A 22474-nucleotide genomic window follows, 5' to 3' on the forward strand; every position below is an offset into this window, starting at 1 on the left:
ATCAATACAATTTGTACAAACATGACTGAGGTCATCCTGAGGAGCATGAATATAAACTTTCAGAGCGATCAGAAGAGCGATTTCAGGGAACAAGATTTTTTGACTAAAAACGAAAAAAAATACCCTAAAAATACAAACATGCAAATTTCACCCCAATTTGTGCATACGTAATTTAGAATACCTAAAGAAATCTGCATACCAAGTTTCAACCAAATCTGACCACTGCTTACTGAGTTTTAGCCATTTGCAGGATTTTTCCTTTTTCCCCCTCATTTGCATATTTTTGGCACTGACATGTTCATTTGAACAAATTCACATCTCCACCCCTAGGTGCACCTGTACACCAAATACTAAGACGGCAGTCGTTGCAGTTTAGGAGTTTTTGATCTGGACGGACTTACACACAGACGCTACTTTGCCACATTATAAGAATACCTCCCATTTGAATATATACATATGCATATATGGGAGCTAAAAAGCATGTTCATTGGTTGAAAAATAGACAGTAGCTGTATACTGTCTGTGATTGGAACAGAAAACACAGTTAATCAAGGTCAACCAATCAAAATATCTGTCTCATTTTTACTGGATTGAGATAAATTTAGTTAACAGAGCAGAATTAAGTCATTCCAACCCAAAGTGCTTCCATAAGTGTCAGTTCTAAAAACTGTAAAAACAGTGGAATCAAATACCAAGACAAGATAAATATACAAAAAGTAGGTTTATTTCAAATCACATTTACTTTGTACAAATGATGTAATAAATAAAAATGTGATCACAAAATACCTGCAGAGTGTAAAACAAAATATATTTTATGCTAAGTAAATGAAAAAAACATTTCACAAAAGCGCTGATAATTTCTACCTGACAGATCATTTTAAACTTTCCATTTACTAACCCCTATCCACTAGATTGAGTTTCACTGATGATGAAATCTCTGATGAGTTGTTGAAACTGTACCTCATTTTCAGTCAAGAAACTGCATTTTTCACGTAAAAGTTTTGAATTTTGAATATCATACAAAAGTAAAAGTAAGGTCGCAAAGAGGTCATGAGAATGGACTGTTGTTCTGCTACGTTATTTTCAATTTCTGATTTTTCAATTTCCATTCATCAAATACAGTTATTCTTTCCAGTACAATGCTAAAAAAATTCTTTCAGAATATTCACTATCAAGAAATTTGCTTGGGAAAGACTTCGGGTCTGTATTGTTTATACCATGAGTATATATGGAAGTGTGAGGTATCTGGTGAGTGAAGACACTTGGAAATGGAGTACAATAAAACAAATCTGAAGCAGTCTTCTTCTTCTAGGATAAAAGCACTATTGAAAACTGTAAATTATCCAAGCATTTGGCCTCTTAATATCAAAATCTACCTTATGTTCCTGTAAGATAACATGGATTGTATAACCGTACAGCTATAACTGATACAAATTATGGTGCAACATTGTAAGGTTAGATGCTTCGTATTCAAATCTGTAAATCTCATGATTGTACTTTTTGCTTCAGATTAGTAACATGGATAAAAGCAAATCTTGATCCATTCATGTGGTGTATCATAAACTCTGTTGTTACACTATCAGTTTGTTTTTCATTTCAAAAGACTGGTTCTTTCAAGCATAAAACTTGTCGCGTCTCAAAGAACAAATTACATAGTGTAATATTTGTCAAAACAATTCAACAAGATATACATAAATGAACTAGAAAACCAGAAGTATGTCCAATAACAAGAAACTCTGCTTTGTCAATAAAAATGAATTCAACTTTAATTTTATATAATAAATTAGCTTGATAATGAAGCTGGCACAAATCACAAAACTATAGACTTTTAAGAACATGATGCAAAGTTTCACTTTGGCAACATTTTCTTGAGGTACAAGTGATATAATGTCTTGATTCAATGTAAACACAGCTTCTGATACCAACAACTGTGAAACCTGACATGTTGAGCTCTATTAATCTACAGTTCTTGAAACCAAAATTTTGCTATTCTCAACAACGTCATTAAAAAACCCAAATTCAGATTCTTTTCAAAATTTCTTCAAAAATGTTACACTTCATAATTCACAAGTGTTTCAAGATAGTACAAGTCTCAAAATTGAAAGACTTAAAAAGGATGAAAACATAAAATTGTTACTGACGTGTTGTGAGAAATCCAGTGTGCCATGGTGTTATCCCACAGGTGTGAATGAACCATGATGTACCCTACACTGGGCCAAATTTCTTTCAAGAAAACACCTAGGAGGCCCTCCCTTACCTTTCATGGTGCACCTGGTACCCCCAAGACAATGGTGATTTGTGAAATTATTGGGCGCAAACCAGTATTTTCATTCTTGCTCGAGCAAGTGAAATTGTCTGACAAGGTATTAATGTATGAACACTATACAAACCTTCAGGACCACTGGTTTCACTTTTTCAGAATGCTAGTGAGTGTTTTGTGAAAACACAGAAAATTAAAGTTTCTTTGCATTATTCAGACATGGCATTCAAAGGCCTACAGGATTTAACTGCCATACCCACTGTCAATTATCAGTAAATTTTTTCAAAAGAAAGAATTTAAGTTACTCTACAAAAATAACTGACAATTCTCTGCAAAAATAAAAATGAAACTTGGCTGTATTGATTGACACTGATATTTACACATCACATATATATAAACATTTTGGAAGAAAGCAAGGCAAAAATTACATTAAAAATTATCTGAACTATTGTTGTAATAAATTGGTAAACATCAAAGTTTTGATACATTCAAATATTTATAAGATCTTCAAAAAATTTAGGCTTCCATAAGAATGAATAGAAAGTGAAAAGGTGAATTGTTTCTTGGAAAAGGCAAAAGATTTCTATATCTATGAATTTGAGCCATTGTCCCTTCCATTCACAGCTGTAGTGTTGTAAATTCTATACATCAGATAATATCTCGGCACTGTACGCCTTTCAACACCATTGTCAAAGCTTGCATTATCGCTTGAACACATGCATAGCTGCCATAATATTCCTCTTGAAAGACCTGCCTATATAAGTCTGCTTAAAACTGACTAAAAAGGCCTGTAAAATCGTGCAATACCTGTGCCCTGTTTTGCACCAGTATTTTGATAGGCTTGTCATGGTTGGACAAACATTTTATTCACATATTTCTGTGAATATATCCAAAGAACAGTAGAATTATCATTGGCTATAAAAGAAATTTTGGATTTTCCTGTATCTATATTCGATGCAAGATATCTGTCGAAAATAGCAAGAGATACTACCTGTGAAGACACAACTCCATTTTAAAAAATCCTCAATTTTTAAAATTATATTCCTTTCATACGCTTATTTCACCCTTTGAGTTCTGTATTTTTTCCACCAAGTTTTTTGTGCAACAGTTTACAAATTTATATGATTTTTTTTCTGAGATTATTTTGATAATTTTGGACAAAACAGAAATAACTTCATTGGCTACAGTTTTTGATCAAAATTTTGCAGACATCTGAAAAAGAAGTTGTCTGGAACTCAAAAAATTCGTCAACATGATTTTTTTACAAAAGCTACAAAAACTGACTTGGGCACTCAAAGGGTTAATCACCTTATGTAGTACAAAGAATTTCTATGACGTACAGCTTTCAAAGAATATCATAATTTCACCCATTAGCCAATTCCAAACACAAGTAGATGACACAGCTACAAAGATATCAACATCTAAGGAATATACCAATCATAGCATTGTAGACAACATGAAGATAATTAGAATAAAACAATCTTGTGGTAGGTATTCATATCAAGTGTGTCTGAAATCACTCGTAGAAAAGATGTTTGAGATAATTTTCATGTCAAAAGTAGCGTTTTTTTTCTGTGAATACTAGAAAATGGTTTATTTACATCAGTGTTCTCTAATTGTGTACTCTAATGTTCTTCCTTTTCTAAAGCCTTTTTAGGATTATCAGTCACTGCAAGAGAAATATATTTTTAACATAAGATACAGTGCAAGACTATTTACAGACAAATATACCTCTGTTGTCATGACAACAGTCTCCAAATTTCCTCTATTGCTTCTTTAATTGAAAGAACATTTTATAACTTTGAATAAATTTTCTGTGATCACTTTGATCTTATCAACCCCATTTCAAATGGTTTTGGCCATTCATACCAAACAATGTGTTTGAATTCTCTGGGTTGAAAAGCTCAAATAAAACATAGAATTTCTCTACTCTCAAAACTTTTACTATACACAATGTAAATGATTTTTTTCTTGTTGATGTCTTGTTTTTTAACAAAACATCAACAGTTTACACAATAATCCTTTTCCACTCTTGATATACAAATTCTGCAACGTGTCCATCAATTGGCTGTAGTCTTCCACTGAGCAGAATTGAAATTTGTAAACAGCTTTGCTGTGAAATTTATAACAGCTCTTCTCATAAATAAATGGTTTGAAAGCTGACAGATTAATATACCCCCAGTAAAGTTGCCACAATGACTACTGACTGCCACAAGGAAGGGATATATTATGTAGAAACTTCTGCAGTGCAATGTATTTCTTAGAAATATCACTGACTGAAATGTTAGGACCATGTTTTGCCTCTGTAGAAGTTGACACAGGCAGCTCATCACTCTTTGATGACACCATTCAGCAGTAACTTTGAAACAGATCAGCTTTGCAAAAAACCGTGGAATTTTCCTTGAAATTAATTTTCATGTTTGCAATTCTTGGGTAATATTATGATCAGGTTGTTGAATGATCTCAAAAGTGGGTGTATCTACCCTGCATTCACTACAACAAAGTCTGGGTGACTACAATTGTAGTACCAGGCACTGACAAGCACTGCAAGGGGTTTTGTACAACATACCCATTAGAAGACTGCCCTCTAGTGGGAAGTTTGCATTAGCAACTGTTATCCACTGGGATTTAATTGTGCTATTTTCGCTGATGGATAAAATTCTCTAAAGTGAATCTCAGTTAAAATAGCAATTAACAATAGATTCAAGTCTATTGTTTTACTCAAAAATCCATGAATTTCAATCCTTGTCCAAATGTCTTATAGTTCAAAATAGTGAAATGATATCCCAGTAAATATTTACATGTACTATAATATTCATGATTTATGGACATTCTGTTAATAATAATTTTCATTCAAATCTGGTTCACAGGAATTTGTGCATGATGGGATCATTAACTCATTGTTAAAGAAAATATTTTATGCACAAAACTGACTGAAATTGCAGTTGTGCATTTACATACACAAGCTGGAGACAAAATTGTCACCATTCTTTTTCCAAATTCAACATTTTCAGTAATCCTTACCAACTTTACTATTATTGTCCACTGAACATTCGACAAGCTGCAGACAACTGACCAGCCAAAAATTTTGAACCATATTCATGACTTGATCATTGCCATGGTAATAAAACAAGCATAACCTGTCCCTGTATCAAACAATCTTACAGAACACTTGAACAAAATTGATGTCATAAAATATATGGTTTGGAAAAGTCTCTCTACCTATGCATTCCTGAGTGACAATTCATTGACTTGTCTTTTGTTTATTGAAGATTATCGAAGTGTCTTGATGATGTGTGCAGCCAGCCAGTAATCAACAGCACTGGTAATGTAAATGACTGTGTTATCATTGGTGAGCCACTCACACACGGTATTGCTGCAATAACAAAAAAATAGCGTCAATGACACTGTAGCTCCCATCCTGGACTATTTAGTGTTTGTTCTCAGGTCAGATATTTGAACATGTGTGAAAGGGATAAAGTGCATGAAGTGAAAATACTTAAATGAAATGTACTGGAGACAGTGAAATATGTTTAATGTAATTATTCAGAATATAAAACGGAAAAATACAGAATTAGAAATATCGAATACTGTGATACAACCATTAACTCAACAAGTCATTTACAATGACATAGTCCCCACTTGTAATAGGAGTATTAGTCTTGATTCGGCAGGAAAATGTGGTCATTAAGAAGTATCACTGGAGTGTATATGTTGAGATCTATGGGCACATAGGTCTATGTCGTTGTTCCCAATTTGAAACACATGAGGCATGTCTAAGTTATGGTTCTAAATCGGGAAAAAAGATCAGACCTCTAGCAGTATTGGCCAGCCAAGAAATACATATGCGCATTATAAATGAGGTACAAGATGTCACATCTTAAGGTCTAATATCCTATCAAAATTGCAGGGTATAGAACTTGTGGTTACTGAAATATGCATATATATGTATAATCAAGGTCAAAGGTCATCGAGGTCACATGACATTTTGAAAAAAAAAATTATATTGCTAATTAATCCCTATATGCCAAAAAAATCAGATCTCTAGCTCTATTCGCTTGCCCAGAATAGATGTGTACATAATTAATGAGGTAAAGCGTGTGTTGTCATAAGGTCTCCCATCCTACTAAATACAAAGGACATAGCACTTGTGGTTACTTATTTATTGACATAAACATATATTTTAGGTAAAAGGTCATTGAGATCACATGACATTTGGTCAAAAAATTTCTCTCCTATAGTTATCCCTATATACCAAAAATCAGACATCCAGCTCTATTGGCTCGCTCAGAATGAGATATGCACATAATTATTGAGGTACAGTATGTGGCGTCATAAGGTGTCCAATCATACCAAACATGAAGGGTGTAGCACTTGTGGTTACTGAGTTATGGAAAAATATGTATATTTGAGGTCAAGGTCACCGAGGTCACGTGACATTTTGTCAAAAAATTGTTTTGCTAAGTTATCCCTATATACCAAAAATCAGACCTCTAGCTCTATTGGCTCGCTCAAAATTAGATATGCGCATAAGTAATGAGGTACAATATGTGGCGTCATAAGGTGTCCCATCATACCATACATGAAGGCTGTAGCACTTGTGGTTACTGAGTTATGGACAAATATGTATATTTGAGGTCAAAGGTCACCGAGGTCACGTGACATTTTGTCAAAAAAATTGTTTTGCTAAGTTATCCCTATATACCAAAAATCAGACCTCTAGCTCTATTGGCTCGCTCAAAAATAGATATGTGCATAATTAATGAGGTACAATATGTGGCGTCATAAGGTGTCCCATCATACCATACATGAAGGCTGTAGCACTTGTGGTTACTGAGTTATGGACAAATATGTATATTTGAGGTCAAAGGTCACCGAGGTCACATGACATTTTTTCAAAAAATTGTTTTGCTAAGTTATCCCTATATACCAAAATCAGACCTCTAGCTCTATTGGCTCGCTCAAAATTAGATATGTGCATAATTAATGAGGTACAATTTGTGGCGTCATAAGCTGTCCCATCATACCATATATGAAGGGTGGTAGCACTTGTGGTTACTGAGTTATGGACAAATATGTATATTTGAGATCAAAGGTCATCAAGGTCACATGACATTTTGTCAAAATATCCGAGATATCTGCGTGAACGGATGGACTCACGGATGGACGAACAGACGGACATGACCCAATCTATAAGCTCACTGGACTTCATCTGTGGGGACTAAAAATTGTGTCACTGCATCCTTTTGCAATATGAATACGATGAGAAACTAAATTTTATTTTTCGTGGCCTTATACATGGGAGTCTATGGAGATCTGCCTTATACATGGGAGTCTATGGACGTGTAAACTAAAAATATGCAAATTTCACCACGATTTGCCCAAATTTGGGAAAGGTCACTCCTATGCACTTCCATACCAAGTTTCAAATCAATGGGACTTGTGGTTTCAGAGCAGGAGATTTTTTGACCAAAAATGGGAGAAAATTACAAAAAAATTCATGAAAAATAGCAAGTCCAAGATACTGACCCAAGATGCGCACAATCATTTCATGTCAGCCCAAAGTACTTACATGCCAATTTTTCATGTAATCTGCTCAGTGGTTATTGAGTTTTTTCAATTTTGACTGTTTTTACATTTTTTCACTTAATTTGCATATTTTTGGCAATGACAACTTCATTTGAACAAAATCTCATCTACAGCCCATCATCCATGTACACACCAAATATCAAGATGAAATGTACAGCGGTTTTGGAGTTTTTGATGTTGACGGACAGACATACAGACATACAGACATACAGACGTACAGACATACAGACATACAGACATACATACATACAGACATTTTCCTAGCCTATAAGAATAGCTTCCATTGCCATATATACATATGGCTATGGGAGCTAAAAATTACAGAAAATCTGAAAACATCTGAAGTAATGAATAAACTGGGAAGAATTTTACTTCCAGATAAAGTGATTTCATGATTTTAGGTATGTGAGTATTTGCCACTAAAAATTAGTCGTATTTCTTTAATTTGCATATTCAGACAATGCTGATTATTAACACATTTTGCATAATTGCATACATTATTTTAGGAAATCTAGCATCAGATAATGGAAAGTGTATAAATACACTTCTTTACCGTTTTGATATTTCAGTTTTTGAAATCCAATTGGTACATCGTGAAAATATCCCCATGTACTTAATACTATTACATGTACATATAGGCAGAAGAGTCAAGAGAACTATGGACATCATCAAATGGCAAATAAACACTTTGAATTAGATGATAGCTTTTTAACAATTTGAAAACTTTACCATGGTGTATGCAGCATGTAATCATGCTATCTACTTCTTTCAAAGTGGTAAAGTTGTATCTTTTCAAATTATTTCATCTATTTGGGTTCATATGACGATAAATTATTTATGTTACTCTGTTTTCTGAAACATTGAATTGTCAATCATCACAGCTCTACTTACACCTTGTATATACACATAATATGTAAATGTGCTGATGACATAATTACTGGGATGCACCATAAATTATGTCATCAAAGCATTTTTTGCCATATCTGGATACAGGGAGGATGTAGAGATCTGACGTCTGACAATTTATTTTGCTTCAGTGAGCAGAACAATACGAACATTTGCTCACATGAAACAAAAATAACAGAAATAATTTGAAAAGATTGCAACTTAGTCCCCTAACAGCATCACTGCTAAACATCAATCTACAGCATTTACACAACCATATTACTGGTATCAGTAGCAGATTCCATTTACAAGGAATTAGGGGTGAGCAGGATGTAATGATTATGATGATGGGAGACTCACATTGACAAGATGTGTTGACATGACTGGATGCAGTGACTGCAAGGAGAGACAAAGACGGTGACACTGAGACACATGGAACAAGTAACAAACAGGCATTATGGTACATGCAGTTATGTAGTAGTGTGGTTACATGATGAATTTGGAATGACCCAGGATGTTAGTGAGATCATGATATTACACAATGTAGGATTCTATGATGTTTCATACACTGGTATTGCTTTATCAGTATTGGGTTTGAGAAACGAAAGTAAAATACATCAGAATCACTGTGACATGCCAGAGTTAAATTGGTGCTTTAATACTTTGTTTGAACTTTCATGTAAACATATGCATACTTCTATGACATACATAAATGTGAGTCTACTGGCATTCAATTGTATACTGCACTTTACAGGATTTCGTTCCAACATACATTTGTGTTGACTTGCACGGCACACTTACACCTGCACATTTTGGACATTTGCACACAGTTATGTAAATCTTAGACATTTTGTTATTCAGTGGTGAATATTTGTGTACACTAGCACGACAGGCATTAACATTTGTGCATATCTGAATGCATTTTTGCACATTTGTGTACATTTGAGTGATAGTGATAAATAAGTATGTGCTACAGTTAAATTTTCAGATGTGTATAAGATATAACTATGTGAGAGATGTGTATAAGATATAATTTAATGAAAGATGTGTTGATGATGACAAAGCAGTTGAGAGCAATTACCCATAACACCTTGCTGCTATACCCTGCCATCTGTAATACTACAAGAAATTCTCACCCAAGAAGCTCTACATATCCTACTAACAACCTATCACACACATCCCTGACTCTTACCCTGCGGTTCGGTGGTTCTGTTATTGGGCAATGGATCTCGGTCACTGGGACAACTGATCTCAGCCCCACAGACTTCCTGACAAGACGGGCATATCAAGGTGCCCTCATGCAGCCAATCATCAACAATGTCACTGACACTCAGTACAAGGCCTTCTTCGTAACAGATGTATTCCTGTCTGTTGACCTCGATGACTAAGCCATAGGTGTTACTACAAGAATACTGAAACAGATACAAAAACATTATCAGTAGAAGAGTATGACTCAGACAGCGATAAAAAGGACATCAGCTGTAACTTTGCAAGTTTACTTCACTTGTCTAGATTCTGTGTTTGCAAACTAGTGTCTATTGTCTATATTCTGTGTTTGCAAACTAGTGTCTATTGTCTATATTCTGTGTTTGCAAACTAGTGTCTATTGTCTATATTCTGTGTTTGCAAACTAGAGTGTCTATTGTCAACATTCCATGTTTACAAACTAGCATCTATATTGTCTATATTCTCTGTTTGTAAACTAGAGTGTTTATTGCCCATCCCACTTTGAACTTTTGAATGTGTCTGCAGACGCTGGTGTGGCCAGGGTACTCAAAGTACCGTCAGATGATGTGCCCTTGAGCAAGTCAAATAACTCCTTATCACCCAATGGAATAGTGGGTGATGATTTCTCCATCTTGTAAATGGGTTTACCACCATTGGATGATGGAGTGAATAAATAACAGTTAAGAGATGACTCACCTTATAGCATCCACTTCCCCACTGATGCTGCGTTACCACTTGGTTGCACTTTTGTTTCCTCCAAGCTGAGCCTTGTTCTATACACACTGAATTCTCACCATAGTGTTCTAAGGAATAACTATGTGCAGAATCTAGGATGAAGGATGAAATTTGAAAAAAATTAGTAACAACAAAAGAATATTCTTGGAAGACAAAGCTTTATTTCCACTTCATGGGGCTATTGTCACATTTCCAAACCCACTTTCTGTTCAATGTTAATAAAATGTTTTAAAACCAATTTTATCAACATAAAAGTTTCAAAAAATTAAATGATTCCTTTTGCAAAATCATATGGCCACTCTTTGCAGCAACATTTTTTGGGGATTATCAAGAGAGGTTTTTAAAATGTAATTGGTGCATAAATCATGGTAAATATTGAAATAAATCTATTTGTGTCAGAATTTATGATGTACCAAATAAAAATGTACAAAAAAAAATATTCCTGAAACATGGGGCAGAACTATTTTGTTTATTCAAATATCGGATCACTTTTGATAGGGAATCCATGAACTTATCTAAAATTACAAATTAAAATTTTAGATTAAAAAAATGTGTTTGCAATTGCAATGTGATGGTGAAATCAAATGGTTATTTATGCCATCATTTTGTCTTCCTTTCTTTTAAAATTTGCTTGATGGCTTACCCGGTGCATTGGCTGGGTTGTTGCAGTGAGAAGTTCTAGTTGGGGCTGTGTCTGATTCCCACTCTAGTTCCTACAGAGAGATAACACCAAGTCAGATATCATTGTTGTCCACACTTAACAACATCAGATAAGAGTACAAGTAGTTAAGGCATCCCTTGATATCATCATCATCACCCACGTTATCAACACGGCACATTAGGATCAATTTAATTGGTGATTTTACGATCATTAGAGAGTAACCGTGCATTTAGAAGAATCTAATCTTCTTGCACTAAAAGCCGAAGATCAGAGAGTTGGAAAACATTTCACTTAACACTCAGCGTCAAGAATAGAAGATGATCTAATAGTTATATGCTTATCAATCCAACTATGTTTTTGAAAATTTTTAGACAGACAGGTGCCATGGGGACAAGTTTTCTGACTCTGAAAGTCTCACAATTCTTTGCTTGTCTTCAGCTTGCATGGTTTCATTTGATATCTGTGATAAAAATTCAGTTTGCGCTGCCTTGTCTCTGTGAAGTCTGAAATTTAATTTTTTCCAGCAGAGTTCACACAGAGAATGGCGGGCCATTTTGAATTTCAAAAAGTGGTAGTGGCATTCTTGTCTTATCCAGAAATGTGAATGCTGCGCCCTAATTTTCATTCTTGATAATGAACAAGGATAGCTTAAAGTTTCCCTGTGTAACCAACAGTTCAAAGCATTCACCTCAGCGCTGTATAGTACCTTTAGCATGGCTATTCTTTTAAGTCATTTAGCTGGTATTGAGAAACCATTGAAATCACATTCTGAAGGTTTACTGTCTACTTAATTGTGCTGTTCAGAGTTTTAGCTCACACATCGATGAAAACTATTCAACAACCAATGTCAACTACTCTATTTTAATTTCAATGTTTGCCTCTTTATACTTAATTTTTAATTTATGATCTCAAAAACAATTTTTTTATCATGCAGATGGTCACAGTGATCCAAACTAATAAATGATAAACTCTGAGCAATGTGAAAGACAAGTTACCTGATGAAATGGACAGAAGTCCGCCATTTCAACGCTGCCGCCATATTTGCCAAGTTCATGGTCACTTATTCCATCTAGTTTATTGAAATACTGTCAAACAGATAAAAAACAAATAAATACACATTGAATAGGTCAAGGGTCATCTCAACGAAGTCAGCTTTATATGTACATGCACACCAACTTAATGAATTCATGATTATCTAAACTATGATTAAATTAATAATTTTAATGAAATCACTTTGTTATGAGAAGTACCGGTAGGAAAAATAAAAGTTTGAGAATCCTTGCAAGGTTTTGTAATTTTCTATTGGTATGAAATTCTGAAAAACACAGCATAAAAATAAATGAACAGCAGTTTTGAACAGACATATTTGTACGGTAAATACCTAACAGGTGTTGCATTGTTACATTGTCAAAAACCGTTTAATATATCGGCTGAGAATGTGTGTAATTCACTGACTCAGATAGTGAACTGAATTTACTATGATTTACTGACTAGGACAGAATGGTGTTGAAGTACAGGACACAAAAAACTGACATTGCTTTCCTGTCGCTGGTAGCAAACAGAGTACTTTCCAGGTAACGACCTTTGAACTTGAAGTTGTATAGAAAAATCGATACCGGTACATATTTCATACATATTTAAAAGGTCACCCACTTCACATGAATTTGCCTTAATCGGTACAATTTGTGGAATTGGTTTAATGCCAAATCAAGCTTTGCTTACTTGATCAATCAGTATCATGTCTACATCTCAATGTACAAGGACGTAGAACTCCGGCAGGTATATAAATACCCTTTTGCCATTTCCACTAAAATAATGGGCATATTTTTATAAAATGGCAACAAGACTCATGAAGGAAAAATCTTAAGGAATAATTGGGAATGCAATCATACCTGGTACTCTACTGGGAGATCTATGTCATATTTGTGGATATTACACAGAGCTAAAGACGATCTATCCGTATTGCACTGAAGTCGGAATTCAACTGAACCAACAGTATCACAGTATGGATCAACCTCTTCTTGTCTAGAATAAAGGTAGTGGCAAATATGTAAGAGGTAACATAGAAAGTATCCATGTTTGTCCTGGCTTGCAAGTTTTGGCTTCGCTATCTAACACAGATGTAATTCCTCTCCGAAGGTAGTTCGTGCCTCAAAAATGAAAGAATTAAACTTTCACTCCAACTTTTCTCAAGAAAATTTTTTTCTTTCAAAGTCAAGAATAAAAAACGGGAGTCACCGTGCAAATTTTGGTACTAGAGAAACAAATTACCAAATATTTACTGATATTTGAAATTCAAAATGGCCACCATCCTTGTGTTGTCTCTATGGGCAAAATAAAATTCCTGATTTTCACAAAACTAAGCCGACGGAAACTTTATTTACTCTGTAAGCTTCAAAATGAGCCCCCAACAAGTGATTTTTATTCTTGATTTTGAAAGAGAATGATTGAAAGTTTGCATGAGGAAAATTTGAGCCAAAGTTTAAGTCTTTCATTTTTGAGGTGTGAACTACCTGAAACAGATGCCATTGCGTAATGGTTATAGTTGTGCTAGTTCAGAACGTTGCTGGGACTAAGATGGGATAGTAAACAAAACATGTTCAGTATGTATAATTGTTATATTAACGGTATACAATCACCTGTAATCTAAATATGCCCATATATGGTCAAAGGGGCGTTCCTTGGTATTCAAAATGCCCATGTGAGGGCGCTGTTTTTAAAAAGCGGCCACCCGCTTAAAATCTGTGATTGGTTAGATCTTCTCTTTCCATGGTAACTGTGGCAAAATTGGAACAGGTGACAGTATACCTTTAACCCATGAAACTTTGTATGCTTTGGACTAATTTTCAGTTCTCACAATGATGTCTGGATAACGAAGACTTGAGAGCTACCAATAGGTAATGCATTGTGGGTAAAGTGATCATTGATGTCCATTGGTACCTGGACACCATGGTGTGAAAGATACACAAAATACTTTATAAACTGACATGATCACCGTTGATGAATTGGTCTGTTTTCTCACCTTGCCTTTTGCAGATCTATCCAGTATTTACAACTCTTTTTGGCAAAATCACAGCCAAGGTTTTGTCCCCAGATAAGCGGCTCAGCGTTATCATAGTTGACACTATACCATCCTGTGTCTTCCATCACAGCTAGTGCTAGTCTGGAAAATATTCTGGTCTGGGAATGTACGCCTGTCATTACTTCATTCTGATAAGGTAGGAAGAGAATAACAAATATGTACAAAGTTTAAATCTTACACCGATTTATATTTGATAAAATTTTACCCAATATTTGCACTGTTAAAGGCAACGCATCAAGCAAATATCCTGATTTAGCACCCATCTTGACAGACAACGAGCCAAACAGCAATTACATGAATATGAGTTTTCACTCAAGTGTTTTCATACAGTAAATGTGTCAAATATTGGAAATTTTTGACACATATAGCCAAACACATTCATTTTGTTAAATAAAATCAATAAAAACTCAACTGGAGTCAACAAATTGCAAAGGCGATGCAAAATTGTTACTTAATGACGCAAATTTGACTTACTTCAAACAGTCTCTTTTCAAAGTGTGACAATTCACTGCCACTGCCTCCTTGGTTTTCAATCTCAACGCCCTCTAGTGTTGGACAATTGAAATGATTTCTGGCTTCTTCCTGCATGTATAATATCAAATACATTGTCAGTATGCAATGAATAGCCATCAAAGTGTAATTATAATTGTACCTCCTCGCAGAAAAATCACTCATAATCGAGCAGATATCTGACCTGTTTCGTTTTTGCCAATTGGTATAGACTTTCAATTTATCTGTCATTTGGTATTACAGGTAATAGATGTCAGATCATTGTATTAAATTTGAACCTTTATCCATGAAATATAGGACGGTGGAATCATTCTAATGGGTTTTCTTGATGATTCCCATGGCAATGATAAGTCACACACCGACTTGTACTGGTGATTTTTAACAACTGTTGGCAAACCGTTGCTGTGGAAAATCCTTAAATCAACGTCAATGCACAATACAGGGAAAGTGAATTTTTAGTAATATCATAATTCAATAATTCTGGACAAGATTACTGCCAAGATTCTGTCATGGGATGCAGGTGTTCATCTGTTGAAGAGCTCTTCAATATCAGTTATAAAAATTCTCTGGATCCACTAGTGTAGCACAAATTTTTAGAAGATTGGTGCATCAGTGATACAACTTTCACAGATTAGTCTGACAACAAAATACTGAAATGGATAGAAAACAGATAAACTTTCAAATTTCTATAGACCCATCAAAATTCTCATAGTAATGTCTTTTGTGTCCTTTAACCCTATGAGTGCCAAAGTCAATTTTTGTTGCCTTATATAATGCAGAGTATTTTTTTTGGTTAGGACAATTTTCATTAGATTTTTCCAACAGTTTTGATCAAAAACTGTAGCCAATATAAAGCTATGTTCTTTTTGGTCTACAATTATAAAACTTATAATTACAGAAAAATTTATAAAAAATGGTATTTTGCTGGGAAAAATTACAGTACTCAGTGTTAAAGGACAGCTACAGATGACAGACATATTTATACGTTTGGCAGCTTTTTGTTTACATTAAATTTCAATTAATTTATTAATATGTATCTCACCTTGACCAAAACAGAAACTACTGGTAACTCCTTCAATGATTATGAACACTACAATTTTTACTTTTCCTTTATTTCAGGCCAACAGTGACCTGTATTCAACATTCACCTTTTAATTTCAAAATTAAAATAAAAGTAATTTTAATGGCTATCATATTTATCAAAAACAAAGTGATATCAATGTGGCATTTGCAGAACACATAACCATCATCACATATTTTGAGAGCTGATTAAATATGACCCAACAAATGACTTTGAATTTATGGGTCAAATCTGACAATTTCTGAAATTCCACCCAACAGCTGATATTCATTTCTGTCCATAAATTTGAAAGAAGCTATCTATTCCCATTTTGTAAGCTTATCCAGGCACTACTCAAAGATTACATATCCACAGCAGGCAGCATTGCTTCCACTGACCCAAGTCCAATGTCATGCCACATGATATCTTTACACAGCATTATTACAAGCACTACCACAATGTGCAAGCACTATGACAAGCTGATTTCATCTCTCAGATCGTAAGATCTCAAACCCTCAGTCACCATGTCAACCACACACTAACTTTTGACATTTAAAATCTGATTGCCAAAGAACTTCCCTGAGCTGACATCCAACGATGATATGCTGCGTGGTGACCTGAGTTTTTTATCTTTGTTTTTTTCTACACATCATAAATATATAATGAAATTTATCAGAACGTTTTCCAATGAAGAAGCTATTTATATTTTATATTAAGCAGTGATCAATATATATTTCTGTAACTCAAAACCAATACTCCTACACCTAACCAATAAACAGTCAAAAAATGCACACGCTCATTTTGTTGTGTCAATGATAAATTCAATTGAATGCAAACACTGGAGATAATTCTGATGACATTTAATCTGCATTTTCTGATTCGTTAGTGCACAACAACCATTGTCATCATGTTATCTAACACTAAAACAATTCACAAGATTTCAATTCTGTGAAATTGTGTTTGCTCTTCGTACAATGCAAAATAAAATTGTCTGCTCATTATTACATCAAGTTCAGCCTTTTAACAGAATTGCAGGTAAGTTGTAAGTCACTGAATGTAAACAAAGAATATCCGGATAGTGGCACTGGGTGATATGTCTGTTAGCCCCTGTTGAGTGCCAAAGTCAATTTTTGTCGCGTTCACAAAAAATAACGCAGTTAATTTTTTCAGATTTTTGCCAGAATTTTGATAAAGAACTGTAGGCAATGAAATATGATGTCCATCTGGTCCAAAATTATTGAAGAAATGCAGGAAAATTCATAAATATCGGTAAAATGTTGCATTAAAATTTTGGTGGGAAAAATTGCCCCAAGGGTTAACCTGATCTAATATGCTTTAAATAACATCCAGGGATCAGGGCAGACATATACCAGTATGTATCATGTAAAATTTCAATATTACTGCTTGTTCAGTGAGCTGAATCTATCACAAATGATAAACTATTTAGTGTTTGTGATTTGCCTGCAAGCAATTCTGGGCCAATGAGGGTGTCACTTGCTTCAGGCGATAGCCTTGCACAGGCAGTAAGCCTACTCCACCAAGACTGCAATCATCAGTTAATTTCACTTTGCAAATTGACCAAAATTGCCATCTAGAAAACTGCATTACCACGATTGCGTCATTTCTTAATTCCATAATCTTGCTCATTTGTAGGACACGGTACAGCTGTTGCCGCTGTGCTCAAAGTTTGGAAGACCTAGCCATAGTGTTAAGAAATTACATCGGCATTACTGACAAAGACAGGATAAGCCCGCAACCTAATGGAAAAGACTATGGTTGCATATTTCATGTCTGCCAAGATGTAATATACGAGACATAATCCCAAGAGGTGGGCGACACCGGGAGTCTATTAGATAATGATACATGATGGCTGTTACTTATCCCACTTTACTTTTCAAAATCCATTTTTTCTGAAATTTCACAAAAAGGACTAATTTGTTGTCTTCTGCAAGTGCCGTTGAGATTCTGAGGGAGAAATTGCAAGTTTTGCAGATTTCAAAGAACCATTTTTCCTAGAATTGGTGGCTAATTCCTCACATGGCTGTGTCAGCAAATGTAATTAGACTAAGACGATCACCTGCGGTGGTTTATGTACTTTTGCTGATTAGATACAATTCTGTGTAAAAGCTACAAGCTAAAAGAGACAAACCGGAAAAAAAAATTGTAAAAAAGTCTGACCCTGTTATCAACTTGCTCAGTGCGTGAGAATCTTATTTACTAAAACGTTTGATGATGCTTTAAATGTGCAATTTGAAGATTTTTGAAGAGTTTGATGAATTTCTCGGTTAAAGTACTGTTAGTGAAATCACGGCATGCGATAAGCTTGTTCAGGAATACACCTTAGTACACATAGGCCTGATTACATAGTTCATTGGAAGATCAATGCTCAAAGGCAAGCTAAGCATGCTAAATTAGTTTTTACAACTCTTCCAAAAGGGCAAACTAGAAACCACTATTGGATATTTCTGTTCCTAGCATGTCTACTTTTAAAAACAACTTGCAGACAATGACAAAATCAAAATTTGATCAAATGTTCATTCTTGTTCATGTTTGCGCATAAAATTACTAGATCAGACTGAAATGCTGTTCATTCATCGAGGTAATTTTCTTTCAAATCGGTACAAGGCTGTCGCACTCTTTGACCATTTCTGTCAGTTTTGCTGATAATTTGCTTCATTAGTTTCACACAGGGAACGTTTAGAATTGCTGTATTTAATACTAAATGGCTTCAGTAAATAGAAAGGCTGGGCACAGAAACAATATTTTTAGTGGAGAGCTAATCGGTTGCAGACACACTGTCTCCGTGACTACGGCATTCTGGCAGCAATGATTCACAATATCAACTCTGTTATCATGATACACTTACAAGCCATGGAAAGTCAATCTAGGTGAAAATTCAGTTACTTTTTTCATTTCATTCTGGAAATGGATAACTCAATAAAGATCTGAAAAGAAATTTACGAATCTTTCAGGCCATGCGTCAGTCTACAAGCCTTGTGTCTCAGTGTCTAGAAAAATCAATGAGATAAGTAAGGCTGTTGAGAAATTGAAATGTTTTGTGCTATCTTGTTTATGAGAGTGACAGATAAACCTAAATAGCTTTCAAATTCATACTGGATTTTATTTTAATACAATTCTTGCAATTAGACTAATATTAAACATGAATAAATTTTGCACAATTCATTCTTAACATTCAAGTTCATCCACTATTACCATGTCAAATAAAACAGACTTTCCCTTTCACCCCCAGTTCCCTGTATACAGGTCAAACTTTACCATAGAAAACAATGGATTTGGGACAAACCATGGTGGTCAAAGGGTTAAAGGTATACTGTCACCTGTTCCAATTTTGCCACAGTTACCATGGAAATAGAAAATCTAACAAATCACAGATTTTAAGCGGGGTGGCTGCTTCTTTAAAAAAAGCGCCCTCACATGTGCATTTTGAATACCAAGGAACGCCCCTTTGACCATATATGGATGTATTTAGATTGCAGATGACTGTATACCTTTAATAGAATGTACCTAGGGGCACAGATATTCAGACTCTCAAACTTGAATACTTATACTGTTTCACTCTAACACTTATTGGGGCTCATTTTGAAGCTCATTGAGTAAATAAAGTTTTTATTTGTTTTTTTCTGTGAAAAATTAAAAATCTAATTTCTTTACCATAGAGTTAACACAGGGATGGCAGCCATTTTGAATTTCAAGTGTCAATCAATATTGGGTAATTTGTTCCCTTTGTACCAAATTTTGCACGGTGACCCCTAATTCTTGTTGATTTCAAAAGGGAGTTCTTAAAGTCTCCATGTGAATGTTTGAGCAAAAGTTTCAGTCTTTGCGTTTCGAGGCAGTACTGCCTTAAATGATAGCAAAATGATAGCATGTAGGATATACCATAATTTCTTAGCAGCTGGGTCAGCAGATCTACCAATGAGTTGAAAAAGCCTGTCAGATGTATTTTTTGTTAGTTTTGCTGTGTTTGATTGCTTCTTGGTCTACTGGGAAAATCTGTTCAAATATCTATTGTTCAACTTTTCAATACCATCTGCGTATGCGTGTGTTATCCAGTGTCATTGCTGACAACTACATGTCACTCGCACTCTGGATTAGTATTCATATGTCAACAAACACAGTACTTATTTTATGTAAAGTGTGTTTGTTTACAAGGCTAGTATGTTGCATTTCACAGCACTAATGGAGTAACAGGGTGGTCCGGACAATATGAAGATCTGTTTGGATCTGATTGGGCCAAAATAAACATGTACTTGTTTTCGAGAAAAAATATGATGAATATATGGTCAAAAGTTACATGCATTTAGTATTACACAAAACCACATCCCCTTTGGTGGAAGGACAGTGAGAATATGTACATGAAACCAATGTGGAACACATTTCACAATTTTGACAAAATTTTGAATATGCTGCTCTGATACAAATTGGACAGACCATACCAATTCAACTTCAAGAGGGGTTGAAAGCACATAAATGAGGGACTCATACTTACAACAACTCTTGGTGTGACTAACATCTGTACATCATGTGGTACAGTCCCCTGCCTAACTGTCCAATCAGATCTTCGTATTGTCTGGACCACCCTGTCACTCCATTGGTGCATGTTTATTCTGAAAGACACAACAATGATTATGTTACTCTCATATCAATGGTATGCTTCCCTGATGATGAAGATCCTGGAACATCTTTCATATCATTCACATGAAACTATAAGGTCATCATTTTCAAATCATTCTAGTACATATCCCTGTATTTCTCTGTTGGTTTTATCAATCAAAATGAGTTGTAAGTGTTACCTGGTACAAAACACACACTTTTGAATGTAGACTCTGTTTTATGCACAATATGAAAAACAAAGTTACTGAATACACTGACTTATCAATCTGTGTATGAAAATTATCACTTATACAAAAATAGTTTGTGAATTAAATGGAAGATAAATCTAGATAAATTAGTTTAAAAACACACAGACAATGATGATAGCCTAAGGAATCCTAGTGTGTTTGATAAAGCAATAGAATGCCACGGCTAAAACGGTCAACTCTGCCTGAAAGCACATATAACAAGTCATCGTTGATGACACAGTCCCCGCTTGTCCATTTTGTAATAATCTTTGGTGTCTAGGTAGCTGTGGAATGACATTAATGCAACGGGTGCATCGCAGGCCTGTGACTTGCATAATAAAGTAATCTGAGGAACGTTCAATAAAATTGACCCATCTATGCCGGTAATGACCATTGAAGGAACTTTTGATTACATCACACATAACGATGCCCTCACTGCCTCTAGTGTCATGATGGCACATACTATACACATGGTTTGGTGGAATTTTAGAAATGGTATGGAATCGGGTATGTTGTTGTAATCAGCCATTTCGGATCATGTAATGAAACAAATTAATGTGCACATGAATGCAGCCATATCATGTTTAAACAAAATCAGTCCATCGAAGGACAGTGATCTATGTTTATGTTTCAAAGACATAAAAAAATCACACCAAAATTGAAATCAAATGGCTGTCTATTGACCATATGGATCATAGCACAAAATTAGTAGACATGCGTATGTATGCCATAGTACTTTATCTTTGTACCAAGTCTCAACAACATTGGATAAGGAATATTTGCATATGATTAAGCCTCAAAGACATGAAGAAATCCAAAAATGACCATCTGGCAGCGATATTGGGGAAAAATGACAATCTCGCAACCTTATTGGAACATGTCACAAAGTACATTGACATGTATATGAATGCCATAGTGCATGATCTTTGTGCCAAGTTTGGACAAAATCGGTGTAATGACCTTTGAATTAAGCTTCAAAGACATGCAAAATTCCAACAAAATGGCAGTTCTGCAGCCATATTGGCTCCTATCGCAAGGTTAATTGATACATGCATATGTATGCCATAGTGTTATGCCTTTGTGCCATGTTTGAACAAAATCGGTTCAAGGATGTTTGAGTTATGGTTCAAAGACATGAAAAAATCGCAACAAAATGGCCGCCTCACGCCCATATTGGGTCGTATCGCAATATAATGCGACATGCATATGTAGGCCATACTGTTATGCCTTTGAGCCAAGTTTAAACAGAATCGGTTCAAGGATGTTTGAGTTAATGGTTCAAAGACATGAAAAATCGCAAACAAAATGGCCGTCTCATGCCCATTTTGGATCGTATCGCAAAATAAATCAATGTGCATCTGTAGGTCATAGTGCTATGCCTTTGTGCCAAGTTTGAACAGAATCGGTTCAAGGATGTTTGAGTTATGGTTCAAAGACACGAAAAATCGCAAACAAAATGGCCGCTTCACGCCCATATTGGATTGTATCGCAATATAATGCGACATGCATATGTAGGCCATACTGTTATGCCTTTGAGCCAAGTTTGAACAGAATCCGTTCAAGGATGTTTGAGTTATGGTTCAAAGACATGAAAAATCGCAAA

General features: G+C 35.0%; 1 protein-coding gene across 5 annotated transcripts in view; it reads right to left on the minus strand.

Annotated features, from left to right (window-relative positions):
* LOC139116737 (leishmanolysin-like peptidase) overlaps positions 1–22474 on the minus strand; it is a 114892-nt gene that overhangs the window by 48225 nt on the left and 44193 nt on the right. For 2 of the 5 annotated variants that reach the window (XR_011548364.1, XM_070679365.1), the window contains exons 8-15: positions 20520–20637; positions 14914–15021; positions 14380–14567; positions 13250–13382; positions 12353–12442; positions 11340–11409; positions 10658–10788; positions 9927–10146 (exon numbers count right to left, since the gene is read on the minus strand). Coding sequence is in view for 4 of the 5 variants with exons in the window: in XM_070679365.1 (XP_070535466.1) it covers positions 9927–10146; positions 10658–10788; positions 11340–11409; positions 12353–12442; positions 13250–13382; positions 14380–14567; positions 14914–15021; positions 20520–20637 (1058 nt within the window). In the remaining variant the exon portion in view is untranslated. Of the gene's footprint in view, positions 1–706; positions 5637–9094; positions 9131–9926; positions 10147–10657; positions 10789–11339; positions 11410–12352; positions 12443–13249; positions 13383–14379; positions 14568–14913; positions 15022–20519; positions 20638–22474 lie in introns of those variants that run through there. The other 3 variants (XM_070679363.1, XM_070679362.1, XM_070679364.1) reach the window with 3 other exon arrangements.

Source organism: Ptychodera flava, chromosome 18, assembly GCF_041260155.1.
Source record: "Ptychodera flava strain L36383 chromosome 18, AS_Pfla_20210202, whole genome shotgun sequence".
Classification (NCBI taxonomy): domain Eukaryota; kingdom Metazoa; phylum Hemichordata; class Enteropneusta; family Ptychoderidae; genus Ptychodera; species Ptychodera flava.